General features: G+C 41.9%; 1 protein-coding gene across 2 annotated transcripts in view; it reads left to right on the top strand.

Annotated features, from left to right (window-relative positions):
- ARHGEF4 (Rho guanine nucleotide exchange factor 4) overlaps window positions 1–16053 on the top strand; it is a 217141-nt gene that overhangs the window by 94874 nt on the left and 106214 nt on the right. Inside the window, exons 4-6 of one of the 2 annotated variants that reach the window (XM_074592021.1) lie at window positions 689–5113; window positions 9059–9385; window positions 15200–15329. In XM_074592021.1, coding sequence (XP_074448122.1) covers window positions 689–5113; window positions 9059–9385; window positions 15200–15329 — 4882 coding nt within the window. The remainder of the gene's footprint in view (window positions 1–688; window positions 5114–9058; window positions 9386–15199; window positions 15330–16053) is intronic. The other variant, XM_074592022.1, reaches the window with a different exon arrangement.

Here is a 16053-nt window from a genome sequence, read left to right as displayed (position 1 = left end):
TGAAAAATATCTAGACTTCTTTCTGATGGTTAAAGAAAAGACTGAGACTCTCCCAGGTTAGCTGTCTGGGACAAAGACATTTCCTAATATTGACAGTGCGGTTTTGATCTTTCTACGCTCAGCCACTGATTTGGATGTGCTCTGATAACTAATATATGTTATGCTCCTGGTATAACCCTTATGGAAAATGAAATCAAAAACTTCTTTCACCTTTGGTTAAGGCTTTGGTATAGGTAGTATCCAGTTATTCTAGTGCAAAACTCTTCTGCATCTATTTATGTCACATTTCTGTAGTTTGGACAGTAACAATTACTTCTCAGGTTTATCACATAAACTTCCTCCTCAGATGAGAAAGTGGATTTATTAGAGTTTTTAGGCCTGCTGGCAAGGGATTGTTTCCATTTTCCTATTTGAATGTGAAATGTGTCTTGGTACTGGCTTGTGAAAGATAAGGCCAAAACTCACATCTTGGCCTCTATATAATTACATATTAAAACGAAAAAAAAATTAGGAAATAAAAATTAAGAAATAGAAAAACCTCAGGTCCATCTATAAGTAAAATAGCGAGTATAACTTCAGTGTGTATTAAATTAATTGTGTTCCTAAGTCCCTTTTTCTAATAATAGTTCATGCTGCCCTGCTGCTGTAGGAAATCATTGCTAAATCATTCTTTTCTGTTTATTCACAGACCCCAGAGCCAGTTGAAAACTACATCAGTGAAGGAGAGTTTGAAGATGAGCTGAGTTCTTCTACGCCGAGCACGATTGAGCTGGAGATACGTGGATCCAGCCAAGAAACAGATGAAGATTATTTTGAGACCCTGTCACATCAGAGTGGATCTTTGTCAGATGTAAAAACTGAGCCTTATGAGAGTGCATCAGACACAGAATCTGTTTCCAGTGATGTAACTGGGGAAACTTGCTTGGATTCAAACTGCCTTTTTATTGAAAAAAAACCTCTGTGCTGTAGTCTTCCTAAAGCAAAGGCAGAAACAACCCTCCATGAACTTAAGTGCTCAAGGCAACCAGAATTTACCCAGCAGGTGCGGTTAGAAGTATCCTCCAAAATAAAAGCAGCAGCAAGCAAAACTGAATTTTGCATACAATCTCCGAAGTCAGAACGTGAAGAATTGGGTGATGAAGAGCTAACATTAACTAGGGGTACTTCCAACAGAGAGAACCAAGTCAGACAAGAGGGCATTGTATTACAGACAAATAGAAAGTTTGTAGCAGTATTGCAAAATAAAGTGAAGTTTGAAAACAGTAAAGTGCAGTCCTGTACCAACTCAGTACCTACAGAAGATGATGTTACAAGAGAGAAGGAACATCCTGCAGTATTAAGCATTGCTTGTTTCAAAGCAAACTCAGAAAGTTCTTTGATTTTTCCTGAGGTACAGCAATTTTCCTTCCGTTCAGATGCAACATCAAGGTGTAGTTTGCCTAATCTTCATTTTGAAAAAAATGGACCTAACTATAGAAGTTACACTGAGACATCTGACTATATGCGTGAATTAGATTCTATGTCCAATATAAAATGCAGCAGGAGGAACTCAGTTGACAGTGAGGAAACTACAGGTAAAAGGATAAAACGTGGAAGTACAGAGACCATGTTGACAACAGATTCATTCTTTTACCAGAGTTGCTTCAAACCAAGATCTCAACCACCACTCACAAGGTCGGAGATTACAGAAAGTAAAACATGGCACAGTGTACCTGAAAATATCAGTGCTCAAAGCAAGACAGAATATGTGGGGAACTGTATTCATCTGACAGACAAATTTAGATGGTCATGTTCCAGAATACACCTTCAGGGGCTGGATTTTGAACACACTTGGAAAAATTTAGGAAGGGTACCTGTAAGCCCTGAAAAGGCAATAAAAATAGAGGGCAAAGTTGGCATAAAAAGATCTCTTAATACTGACATAGACTCAAATGAGTGTCAGGTTTCTCAGACAGCAGGCTCTTCCCAGTGCATTGATTATTTGCACTCTAAATCAGAGACATGTGGCCTTAGCCCAGAAGCAGTAGGTACATCTGCTGATAGCTTATCTTCTACAGAGATCGATGCTTGTGAGTGTAACCCTAAACAAAAGGAAACTTCATCTGCCCTGGACTATGAGCCAGTGATCATAAATGCTGAAGAACTTATAAAAAGTGACCAGTACAAAGCTGAAAGAGATCTGGGAGCAGACAGATTCCCTTTTGATATTGACGTTGAATCTGGCATTGGTGACACCGAGAACCTAGCAGCTTGTCACGTAGGTTTTCCTGCTGTTGTCGAAAACAGAGATTGCAGTTATTCTGTAAACTGTGTTTCCACTGTTACAATACAGCAAAAAAGTTTGAAGGAGAATGGCCTTGAATCTGAACTCTCAGGTATGGAGATCGCGGTAGGGGAAAGATGGGTAGATGATTCTTCTAACCTTGACTTGGGTTGGAAGGTCCTGGAAACCACATTGCAACCAGGTGGCAGTAACACTGAGGCAGAGCAGAAAGAGTCAATGCAGCGAAATACAAGGTGCAAAACTGGTGCCTTAAGGAGTCATTCTGAGCTAGTAACAAATGAAGAACCTACTCATGAAGGAAAGGATGAAGACAGTATCTTTGCTGTTGAAATGGCTCCCAGATCAGATTGTATAAGCCAGAGAAGGCATTTAATGACTCTTCCAGAGTTAAAGTCTGCCCTAATTATACTATCTGTAGAGCAGAAAGGATTACAGTCCAAGACACTGAATGATAACCTTCCTACTGAAGTAATTGGAACATTGAGACATGTAGTGAGCAAGGATTTGATGTCTCCTCGTACTGTCAGCAAAGCTCACGTTGAGCCAGAGAGAGTTCTGAGTGAAAGCTGTAGCTGTGAAGAACAAATTCTGGCCACCCACCTCATTCCTGGTCGTGCAGAGGTACTCCCTGGTGGGGATACAGCTGAAGAAACCCCAGAAATTTCACAAGAGAAAAGAGAGAAAACAAATGCAGTTTCATCCTTAGGGTTCACCCATAGTAATTCCACGGTAACAAGTGCAGAAGTGGAATTCAGGAGCGTTACTGTACCACTGGGCAGTGAAATACTTACTGCAGAAAGTCAGGCAGATCAATGTGAAGAAGCACTCTTAAAATCACATAGCAGAAGTGGTGTTACTATCTCTGAAAAAGAGCCTTGCAGAACAAAGACTGGTTTTGAATTAGAGACAGAACAATTCAGAAAGTCATGGGATGAAAGGAGAGATGACCAGGTGTCTAAGGAAGAGGAATTTGAAACGCATGAAGGCAGAGAGGAAGGCTTATCTATAACTAGTGCAGTGACACTGGAAGCGTGCAATGTAAGCAACTTGTGTCAGGGAAATGGTGCTGATGTTGACCTTCAAGGGGCCATCATGATCTCTGAACACGCGGTGGGCAGGCAAGGAACTGAAGGCTGTAACGGTTCAAAGGAGCAAATAGGTATTTGTGAAGAGCCTTCTCCTAGTGAAGGAAGGGAGGGCTCTCCTGCAGAAGACACAGCTAGCCCTAGCAAAGACAGCGCGCTGAATCTAGATGCGTCTGATGTCTTTAACTATTCTGTGAAAAGGGAGACCCATAATACTTGTGTGCTGGGCCTAGATAATATAAGTACCTGCAGCACTAACAGCGAGGAAATGGATGAGAACTCAGTCCATATCCTGGGAAGCAGCAGTGGTCTCTATAAAGCTGTGCAAAAGCCAACAAAGAATGGGAATAGTGGGAAAGGTTCCAGATTTTTAGTATTCTCAAAAATGACTTCTTTCAGGAAAACTAAGCCTGCCACAGCAGAAAATCAGGGAAGTAGCAGCTTCTTTGGCAGCAAAGCAAAGGTGGAAGAACTGGATGCTGGGAAAGAGGATGAAGACACTGAAAGTTTACAGTCTTTCAAAAGTTGTTCATCTGGTTCAGCCTTCCACAGGAAGGAAAGCTACACCTCTGAGTACTCCGACGATGATGATTTATTCTATGAGAGACCTGCAGGATTATTCAACAGAATGAGCCTGAGGAAGGCTTCTGGCTCTGGTCGGATACTGATGGAAGATGTAGATACAAATTCAACTTCTCCCACTCTGGCTGCTGTCAAATATGCAGATCATCAAGCTCCAGGTTCATCTGAAAACAATGACAGTGAACCTGTGGAATACTCTGGCATTAGAAAATCGTTCCCTGAAAATGAATACAAAAGAAACAAAACCCCCGAGGGTAAGAAGTTCAAGACAAGGTTGGCCTTGGCACACAAATCCCTCTCAAGCTTATTTGAATCCAAATCTCCAGAAAAGGAAAATACTGAGCAAAGCTCAAGAGTATCACTGAAAAATGAAAAGGAGAAAGCCAAACTTCGCCAGAGCGCCTGGAAAGCTTTTCTAAAAAGCAAGGAGGCAGATGGACTAAAAAGGCCTGTCTTAGCAAGTTTATCACCAACACAAGACAGTCTTGATGCAACTAGAGGCCATGTAATGAGAACAGCGTCAGTAGAGCGACAGGGTAGTTCCAATGGACACACATTTTTTAAAACAGAAACGGCTAATGGCTCCTCAACAGAACCCAACTATTTTGACACCTCTGTGGAGCCTGTTGATGTCTCTTCACCTGCAGGTATGTGGAGAAAACGAATACAGTCCCATGACCTGGGCATCAGATACTCACAGAGTTCAGACTGTGATGAACAACAGGAGGCTCTGAGCAACAGTTTAAATACTTCTTTAGAAGAATACTGGATGAAATCTCCATTTAGCCCCACTGACTTGCAGTTGTCATTTAGTCAGTCAAGCCCATCATGTCCCCAGCTCACTAATTCTGACGGTAAAGATATGCCTTGTAGGCCCATGAGTCCTAAACCGCAGAGTCCACGATCTGCTTCTCAACACAAGAGCTTCCGTTATCCCGGAAGAATATGTGCCACTTCAATGATCTCTCTTGGGAACAGCTCTGCCGTTGAAAGCAATTTGGAGGCTCCTGAGAGACCAAAGACACTGAAACCCAGAGGTAGTCTCTTACTTTCTGTACACTCATTGGACAACGAATACCAGAGGGATGACAGCGGCATAAGTAGTCAATCCCAGATCAGCTTAAATACAGCTTCTTCCATTAGTGACATGCTCCGAGATGAGGTGAGTTGTTGTCTGGCAATGATCAGGTGGTGGTTTGGTTTGCAGTCTTTTGTTTTAATGTGGTTTAGTAATTCCAGTGAAACTCTTTGATGGGTTAGTGAACACATTGGTTAGATGGGTGCATAAATATTCGTCTTCGGCTAAGATAGGTAGCACTACTTAATCTTTCTGTTTCTATTTAAGACTATATGAATTGATGCATTCTTTAAGGGAGGATTTACCACAAAAATCTAAAGGAATAGATCGTCACAACAGTGCTAATGCCTAATATGCTTCAGACAGATAACAAAGATGCCGCCCTGTGTTCAACTCCAGTTTTTAGCTGGGTCTTACCCCTCTAGAGATAAAGCGGAATTGTAACTTGTGTATAGTAAATTAATTTATGGAAGTGAAAGGCAACACAGGAATCAATTTTCATTGCTAGCAGTCACTTTATAAGAAGTAAAATCTTTTTCTTTAGACAATGAGTAGCTGTCTTTCAAAGTACCACGAGTCTTTTGCAGTCACCATGACTACACTTTGATTACCACTGGGAGTTCTTTTGTACAGTAAACAGAAAAAAACCCCATGGACGCAGGGTCTCCTTTTGATGTTGCATTGTATTCTACCCCGGTAACATTAATTTCCTTGTGATAGGCTGGATCTCACAGAAAAGATTGTATCTTAAATAGGGATTTTTTGGTTGGCTGAGGCCTTTAAAAGCAGAGACTTCCTCTGTCAGTAGGCTTTTAATCCCAGAGAGGATTTCCCAAGTTGTAAGTGGCTGCAAGTTTAGGAATCTCTTTCAGTGGCTGAGCACCACCAGAGTGACTGAGATTGATGTGTTAGCTGAGTTCCCATGATCGTGCTACTTTTTCGGTATTGCTGATGATGAGTTTTGACATTAAGAAATGGGCAAAGATTTTGTTGAGCAGATTTTCAAAAGTGGCACTTGAGAGAGGGCATGAGATATTTTTCATATCAATCCCAAGCAGACGTTTTTCGCAGAGTTTGTGAATCTGGAACTGCTTGATCAGTTCTGCAGTTGAGGGCTGATTGTGTTCAACTCAAATGAGCCTGCGCACACCTTTTGCTGCTGCTGCTGCCTTTTGTTTCTGACATCCCAGGTTATATTGAAGTTTTAATGGTCTTAGCCTAGCCTTTCTCCCAATTTTTTTAACAGAAACTCCCTATTTTTTGTATAGAAACCAAAAATGTTGGTTGGAACAGACCTTGGGAGGTCATCTAATCCCACCTCCTCCCTCAGACAAGACTAGTGGCAACACCAGATAGGCAAAACCATGACTTTGAATAACCAAGTCTTGAAAACCTCCATTGCTGGAAATGTCAGCACTTTTGTGGGAAACATGTTCCCAAGGAAAACATTGGGAAAAATTTCTCGCCATTGTGTGGTGGCATTGTCTGGCCCTGCTGAGAAGAGTTTGGATCCATCATCCATGTAACTACAAAATTGTTGCAGACTGCTCTTATATTGCCTTTAGTACCCTCTTACCAGCTTGAATAAACCCAATTCCCTCAACCTCTCCTCTCACATTCCCAGTGAAAGTTTTTTGGTTGATTGGTTTGGGTTTTTTTTGCTAATGCTGTCTGGAATCTAAAGAAGCGTGTGGGTGGGTTTGAGAAATGAGGGCTGTACTACTGGAATTGCTGTGGGCAGAAGGGGAAGAGAATTTGCTTTATTGCCTTCTGTCCTCTGCTTTACTTTAAAATCTTTTATTTTCATGGGCATCAACTTAACTTACAAACTTAATAGTGGATACCACGTTCCAAACAAGAGACTGCAGTCTTGCACCAGCCTAGGAAAATGCAAGATACTTGGACTATACACACTGTCAACAGATGAAGCCTCTCAGAGGATGAATAAAATCATTGACCTGTAAATGATAACCCAAAAGAGCATCTAGAAAAGAGAGGAGAGATGAAGCATGTGTAAAGCTTTGAATAGGCAATGCATATCCTATAACATAATTATTCGGAGCCAATAAATAATTACTTAAATTGATTGCTAGATTACATAATTTAAAGAAAATTACAAAAAACTTAAATCGTATCTAAGCCATATAAAACCAGTTTGATTTTCCTGTTCTTCTGGAGGCTGCAGGATATGATATCTGAAATTGGATAAATGCACCCGGAGCCTGTAAATTAATGTAAATGTCCCAGCTTTCAGGACACAACATCTATTCTGTTAAAACAGATAGGGCTTTTATTTATTTCCATTTTCATGACATTGTAAAATGAAGTAGAGCTGCCCCCTACATTTTGTAAGTGAACTTGTTCTTTCAGGAATCCCTGAAAATACCACAGAGGCCTTCGGCAAAGTATATTTGCAGTATTAAGTCTTTCCAACATAATTATCTAAACACCAAGGATGGTCTTACTTTTGTATGTTGCTCAGTAAAAAGGTAATAAAATAAAGTGTATTTGAAGAAAAGTCCTTTTATGTTCCGCATCAGTAAAGACATTATTGCAAAACAGATGGAGAATTGTGGAGTTCCTTGAACTCACTTCCCAGTGTTCCCTCCACTGTGGGGATATGTATGTATTCCCAAGCCCTCAGCCAGGTATTTTTCCAGTGGTATCAGCTTTGTCTGTGTTATGGTGCTGTGCCAAACTGCAATGGATCAGCCTGCCCCTGACACCTCTGGCTATCACACTGGTAAGTTACCCTTAGCCTGACGGAGCACAGACCAGCCCCGCTCTCCTTACCTGCTAATGGTTAACATTCTCCAAGTTATATCGAGGATGAAGATTTTATGCTGAAAACAGCAAGACAGAACAATTGCCAGTTTGCCGATGTGGCAGCGCCTTCATTACATATTTAATTAATCTGACTGTTTGTGGCATGATTTTACTTACATAATTGTGTTACCCAGCAGGCAAGAGTGAACTGTCCCAATATGTCCCATGTTTGGAATCAGTGCAAAGTTCTTCTCCTTGCTCCTCTCCAATATGATGTGGTTAGGGACAGGATACCAGAAGGGTACACTTTCCTTTTTGCATAGCATTTTGTAGATACAAAGTGTTTCTAGAGTGTGGCCTCTCTTGCCAGTGGCAATAAAGAATTGATCTGGGATTGTTGGTTAATTGAGAGTACATAGGAGGCGCCTGCAGTGGTTTAAGAGTTGTATTTGGGTTCTCCAAATGAACTGTGAGAAACTGGAGAGATTGTCAGGACACAACATTTTCTTGGCATGAAAAGAGTCTCCTGAGATCATTCATTCCTCAATGTTGTTATCTCCCACCTTAATATTATTGATTCTAACACTGATGCTACCTGGAGTGGTAGCTGGATGCCTCAGGACATGCTTAATTTTAAGTTGTTCCAGTATAAAAGCTGTAATTTTGTGCAGCCACTCGTTAAAGGCAAATGAGAGCGAAGTGCAAAGCTGTGCAATTTCTTGCTCTCGGCCCAACATCAAGCAAATAAAATGGATAGCACAAAGAGCACATCAGGAAGCACAAGGCTTAATATATCAGACCTGCAGGCATCTAGGAAGCCTTTTCACATTGTATAACTGAAGTACAGTTGGAAAAGCACGGACAGACAAGACTGGTTATTATTCTATTTTCAGAGACGCTGTCTGTCTTTGTAAATAATATTATACAGACAGAGTGACCTAAATCCCAGTAGTAATGTTATTGTAATATGCCGTCTAGAATGAGGGTGAAAAGGGCATTGTCCTGTGGAGAGGGAGTGTACGTTACATCCTCAAAGGATAACAGAGCTGCTGCTTCAGGGTGGAGTACCACTAAGCCTATGGAGAAGGCTGAGTGAGTAGACAGGCTGGTTTCGGCCAGCCAATACTCTTGGGAAAGCATTTTCTTCTGAATAGAGCTGGGATGAGATAACTGAGCTTTACCATCTTCTCTTCAACCTGATTTGAAGCAAACAAAGTTTCCAGCCAACAAACCCTGTGTTTTCACCTGCTGTTTGTAAAACAGGAGTCTAAACAGCAATGTCAAACACCACCTGAAAAGAGGCCAAATGAGAAATGGGTTCCCCATCGCAAAAGAAGGCCCCCCCTGGTTCCACCATCCCCACGCCCTATCTCCACCCTGGAGAGCAAAGCCTGGAGGCTTTCCTTCCTTGCTCCAGATGAAAAAGCCAAGGACATTCCAGAGAGGAGGAGGAAGAGACCTAAATCCCTCTATAAGTGCTTCAGCTTCGATGATGTTTGGATGGAGAGGAACCAAAAAAGGAAGCTAGAGAAGGAGACACAGCCAGAGAGAGGGATTCAATTGCGGCACCTCCCAGAGGACCAGTTAAAAGTAAGAAACCATACACCGTCCTCCTCATTCTCTGGCACTGCCTTCCTCTCTGCTCCAGCTGCTTCTTTCTATTGTCATCATTTTCCTGTCCTTGCACTTTGTCTGGTACCAGTTCTGTCTGCTTTTCTTTGGGCCTAGTAGTCTGTGGAGACTGATTAAACATTAAACTGGTCCATAAGTGATAATCTCTGAAGGTGGTGAGATTTTTTAGTTGCTGTAAGTCAGCAGTTCCTGCCCCATGCCATCTTGGACAATAGGATGAGAGAACATCAAATTGCTTTGTGAGCTGAAAGATAGGGAGGGCAGGAAGCAAATCAAAGTTGCCTTAAATCAGTATAAATTAAACTGATGAAATCTCATTCAGTGCCCCATGGCATTGCTGTATAACTTTAAAAAAGGACTTCTAAATTAGATTTCCCTTGTATCTGAGGCCAACTCCACTCTTCCTACTGAGGCAAATTCCTGCTGTGAAGTGCTCAAGAGAACATTGGCATTGGAGTTTTAGCTCTTAGTATTCTTTCCACTGGGGGAGATTTTTAGATCAGCATTATGATTGCTTGTGGCAAACTTTGTGGCTGTTGTGACTCACACTGATGGCATCTGTTACTCTTGGATCCAGAGCAAAGGTCTGTTCCCTTCAGGGAGAGCCATCAATGTGTATCCAAGAGCCAAATTTAGAACTTCTAAGGACAAAGGACATGAGATAGAGGGACATTCCATGCAGCATCTGATGATAATACAGAGGAAGCTTCTGAGCAAGCTTGAAATGGAGTAGCAGATACTCAGATAAAAGCTTTCCTCAGAGTTTTCTGTTTTGATCTGTCACCTGCATTTGTTTCCCTTTCTCTCTGTTGTCCTGGTTGCCTGTTTCTGGTTGCTCTTGCATCAAAATGACATGTGAAGGGACTTGAGGCCCCAGTCACCACTTCAGCATGTGCTTGAGCTTATGTGCACAAGTAGTTGTATGGCTGGCAGTGGGGAAACATTCACCTGACACAGCTCAGCTTGTCCACTGTGGCTCAGTGGGACTAAACCTGCTGCCTCATCCCTGTCTGCCTGAGAGAGCCTCCCATCAAAGCTGACGGACACCTGGGACAGAAAGCCAGGCTAATTCCAGAAACAGGGCTTCTGAAAAACCACACACTGCTCTCTCTTCCTCAAGAAAAGGGGCTAAAAATCTGTGCTTTTTTATATTTGTAGGGCTCTTCAAAACAAAATGTTGCCAGGTGATGCTTGGATGAGTGCTGGGTATGGGTCTGTGGTGTGTTGCCTACTCTCAGTTCAGTGAGGATGCTTCCCTGGCTCAGCCCCACTATTACCTAGGTGTTGAAGACAACAAGTAATGCTCCCGAGGCATGTGTATGTGAAGTTTAAAAAAATTTAAAAAGTTAATTGTGTTACTTTTCTACCTTGTTCAAAGTTCTGAGTGCTTAGTACGGGCATGAAACAAGCTAGGGAAAATGAATCCCTGGCTTACATAGGCTCAGTGATAAATAGAAGCCAGTAAAGCATGCTAAAAGTATTTCTTACAATTCTTTGACAAGCATGGATAGTGATGGAAATCTAGCTCATGCTACAGGGTACATCGGCCAGCACTGAGACCATTAGTGCCTCTAAGAGGAGCGACCAGTTATCTCAATAGCTTCCCCTAGAGCCATCAGATTCCACAGCTTGAATGCTGTCTGTTTTGCTGATTGACTGCATGTTTTGGTGCTGCCAGAAAAGAGTTTCTCCTTTAAGCAGTTCCACCCTTATTTTCTGATGCAAACTTACCTCTCCTTGTGATCAGCTGTGTAATGGTTTGCAGCTGCGCCATGCCCTCCGTTAACATCACCTGTCACTGGGGTTTGGGGGCCTGAGTTAGTTTTCTGGTTCATTCTTCTTTTGGTAGTAGAGGTGAGTAGAAGATATTTAGCGGTGTGTAGGCAGACTTGGTTTTTATTGTTTCTGTTGATTTAGGTGTGTTGTGCAGGTTATTGACACTTTTTGTGGGCAGGCCAAGAGGGCACAATGCTAAGTTTTATTGAGGGAACTGTTGGGATTCAAAGGCTATTTCCTGTATGCCCATATAACTGCATTTCTTGGCCTGTACTTTTTATTTATAATAGTCATCACGTAGTTTCTTTTTCCTTTTATGTTTTATTCTGTCTTTGCAATGCTCTATTCCTGTAGTAATGCTGGCTTATTCATACTTCAAAGTGTGGTGGGAGTGCTGTCACAAGCTGGAGTGTTTGAGGGCGGTTTTAGAAGAATGCTAAATTCATAAGGAGAAATAAATTGTCACAAAAGAAGCTTTGTAAGATGTTCAGTGTCTGTTGTGTTTCTGTGATTGGAACAAGGCGACTGTATGGGGCTTTGGAGATCTGAAATTGCAAGTCTGATTTTTTCTGACACATGGCTGCCTTGGGTTGTGTGGCTTCAGTTATGACAAGTTGTATTGTGTTAAGTCAAGATCAGGTCAGGATACAAGGTGATGTAATGCTGCAGTATTGTGGAAGCAACTTAATAGGTCAGACCAGGAAGGAATTCTTGATTTTTCTAGTGTTTATTTCTGATACTGCTCTATCATTGAGATCAATATACAAAAATTAGTATAGTGTTAATTTTGAGGGCTGGTGGCTGAGATTGAGGGAGATGGATAAATGGTCAAGAAACTACCTTTATACTAAAAAAATAACCAATTGAAATACTACTCCTAAACTATTCTATATGCTGGTCTTTGTTTTGCTTAGGTCCAGTAAGCTGCTCATCTGCTTTAAATGGGAACAGTCTGTGTAAATCCCTAGAGTCAAACTCAAAGCTTGACCCAGCTGTCCCTTATAATGAAATGCTACCAGTAACAAGCTGAGCAGCTTCTGATCTTGCCCCTTAAAGTGTTAACATTTGACTGGTCATGGCAAGCTTTTGAAAGTAGCACCCCCTGAAGTGGAAGAAGAGAAACTCCCACGGCCGTGGATGAATCTATTTTCTTTTGCTTGGCCATAGACTTTGCCCTTCACATGGTGATGGGTTTCACAGTGTAGCCTGGGGTCCTCTTACTTATTTTTAATGCAGTCTAAATTCCCTAGCTGGAGCAGAGACAATGCCTCAAACCACTGAGACATATAATGCTGGAATGGCAGTGGGCTCTGTTTGGGGAATTATTTTTGCAAAAATTGTTTTAGTGATGTCTCTGAACTGCCTGTCTGCTCCCATCCTGCTCTTTCCTATTTTGACAAAAAGTTAAAACCCGACTGTTAAGCTTGATGCCTCTCCAGTGCACAGCAATAGAAGCACAGACGTGGCTTCTGCATGCATTTGTTAGAGCACAGTTTTTGCACTGCCAAATTAGAGAGATTCCTAAAAGGCCCATCAGGGGACTATACCCAGAGGGGGTATAGCGCAGAAAAAGCTCTCTCTTTGATTTTGAAAGAGAAATGAGGCGCCGTGAAAAATAGATCTTTAGCTTATTGTCCTGAATGTGACTCCTGGAAATCTGATTTCACCCCATCTGAAATAAGAGAAAATTAAGTTTTGCTGTGTGCTACCATGGTTATGAGCACTGTGGGCACCTCAGATACACTTCAAGAGGGTAATGAACACACTTTGGAGAGGGGATTGAATGAGATACGTCTCCCCCTGTCGTGTACCTGCCAAGGCACAGACACGCAGCAGGGGTAAATGCCTCTCGCAGGGACTGAATTACTGTGCCCCCTTGAACCTATAGCAGGAAGTATAGAAGAGAGGATCTTTACTATGTTCTAGTCCCTCGTTTCCCTTCCCTTGTAGGTTGGGGAAGACCCTGCCCAGATGTTACTAAGGTCTCTGAAAATGCTTCCTCTCCTGACTTTGGGCTATACTGGCCTGGCTTCCCTGCTATAAAAAACAAATGATGCCTGTACCTGAAATTTGCTCTGATGTCTTGGAGATTAATAAGAATGAAGCCTGCCGTTTTCACTGTAACAGCCCTAGGGCAGTATTCTCCTTCCTAGTCTCAAACCAAACAATAATGCTTTCTATCACCTTTCATGTAAATAACCTAGACTTTACCCTTGGCATTTTCAAAGCTGTAGCTCAGTAGCTTGCCTGTTTTGCTTGATTTCATTGTCACTGGAAGAGCACGTGCTCCCACTGGGGCTTTGCTGTGACTTTTCTAGACAAACAGGCACCACTCAGGTTAATTTGAACAGGGTTCATGGTATCCCTCAGGAGATGGTGATTTGTGCCAAAGTATTGGCTGTGTTCTCTTTGTTTTAGCAAAGTCCAGGAAGAATAAAGCAAACCAGGCACAGAGCAGAAGCACTCTCAGCTGCTTGGGCAGTGTGTGGCTATTCCATGGGCTTAGTTTGCCATTTCGTTTTGGAAGGATGTTTTGACTAGTTGCCATCTTCTAAGGAAGAGGCTTCAGCATCAAGGCTAGTCAGCAGCCTTTCTCTTCACACCACATGGTGTGGGCTGGTAGGGAGGCGGAAAGATCCTAGATGAACTACTGGACAGCAAGCTGTCCCAAATTCTTGGTTCAGTGAAGGACGGATACCTTGTAACCAAGTGTTAACCTTGCAGCCAAAGGAAGGGGCAGTAGGGATACAGGGATGAGAAATGGCCGTGCTCATGGGACCAGTGCTCACTGACCAGCTGATCTCTCAGTTGTTCACAGTCACTGATGCTTTCCGTGTGTGCCAGCCATAGGAGGTATGGGATGGAGAAAAGAGAGAGAAGAGAAAAGGAATACAAGCATATCTGTACTATGCCTTAAGTACCACAAATTTCAGTGACATTGACAACAATCTGTATTACTTATTGTCAGATAATCTATATTCTTGTAGTATCTTGCCCAGTGTCTTGTGATTGCCTGGTGAAGTAGCAGGGTAATGTTGGTCTCATTTCCTTATATCGAGCAGACATTATTTCCATTTCAGGGTGGATGAGAGGAGACAGAAAACATTGAAAATTTCTTGGTGTGGCAAAACTGGCAGAAAGTATTGGATTTGGCACAGAAAAGGAGAACAACCTTGTTTACATTTTGGATTTTGTTGATAGATTTTTAATATCTTTTTAAAACTTCAAGTGAATATCTACATGGAAGAGTGGGTTAGTCTGTGGGTGGATGGAGTATCTTATGACAGTGGTTTGTATGATTATGTGATTTCTTAAACAAACAATCTTGTATTTTTGTTTATTTTAAGCCTGACTTACTGAGGTATTAAAGGTCACAAGCTGTGTGTATGTGTCTATATGTTTTTCCCCTTAAACCAGCAAAAGTTATTAATTCAATGAGAACTGTCAATAGTATAGAGTTTTCAAAGTTTCATAAAGTTCTGTAAGTTTTGTAAAATCAATCAGCCAGGCAGAGAACAGAGCCTTTAACTGAAGAGAAGAATGCTGTGTTATCCCCGTCCTATATGGATGGGGACTGGTGCCACTAAATCTTTGAGGGGAAAAGCTTTATTTACAGGAATTATTAGTCATAAAGTTGTAGGAAACAGTTCTGTAGCTGAGGGGATGACGTGCTTCCCCCTCCCACTAGATGCGCTTTACAGGAGGGAGTGAAACTTTAACTTTCTGTGAATGTAGATATACGCGACAGTATGTGAAGTATGAGTCCAGTACCCTGTTAACCACTTCTGTTCTTATTATCTTGCAGTTTTCCCTGCATTCTCACCCTTTTCTAACCTCTCTAGCCAAAATCATCCACACGTGTCTATTAATGTACTACTTACTTACATGAGCAAACATCAGAGGTGGAAATGGTGCTCCATGATGAATGCTGTATTTTGTCCTCTAGGGCATCTGAGTTTAACGTTTGTTGTCTTTGTTTTCCCTCTCTTGTAACAGGCTGGAAGAAGTCCATCCATCACGTCTGCTGTTGCCTTTGACATCCTACCATTGAAACTGCATCCATTTTCCCAGAGCACTCCGACAGGCTTAGACTGCGTGGGCTGGAAACGGCGCATCTCCTCTCCTGGTGTGTACCCGAGTCTTAGTTGGACATGAATTATGAGGGGATTAAGCTCTGGTTTATTGAATATGGAAACTATCTGATAAGCATTCTGACCTGTTTACGTGAAATGCTGCGTCCATGTCTGAGCAGAAATCTGCTCAGACCAGGGGCTGTTTGAAGGCAGTGGTCAGCTTTTTAGTGAAGAAAAGATCACTGATGGCAATGATAATGTGCTTGATGTAGAAACATTGTGTTGTCTCATGAGAACTCTGTCTCACCTAGGATGATGTCATATATATTTCACTCTTTAATTAGGTTTCTGCAGATGAAATAGGCTCTCTGCCTTGTGTTTGCTGGAGAGCACTACGGTAGGTATGGTGAGGTTCCTCTCAAGTTGCTAATTAGGCACTAAAGTGATTAAATGAGCCTCTAGAAGTAGACGTTTCCTGTACTTTAAATAAATCATCTTAAAGAACAAGTATTCTGTATTTTCACGAGGAATGTGCGTGAAGTATCATATCTGCTTCATTTCCAATGACTGACACTTTCTCAGAATTAAAATGTAAGTCGCACAGATTATTAAACAGTGAGACGTATCTTTGCCAGGTTTTTAAATTCTCCATCTGACAGTGCCTGCCCAAACGCTGCAGATATCTTTATCGTAGCACTTTGGGGTGGGCTAAGAAAAGCAGACTGCAGCGGAGTTGTTTGGTGGTTAGGAATCTAGCCAGGAAAAGCCAACCACAGT

This window comes from Larus michahellis, chromosome 6, assembly GCF_964199755.1.
Source record: "Larus michahellis chromosome 6, bLarMic1.1, whole genome shotgun sequence".
NCBI classification, from domain to species: Eukaryota; Metazoa; Chordata; class Aves; order Charadriiformes; family Laridae; genus Larus; species Larus michahellis.
The sequence above is the reverse complement of the archived record's forward strand: the minus strand, read 5'-3'. Positions and strand labels throughout refer to the sequence as shown.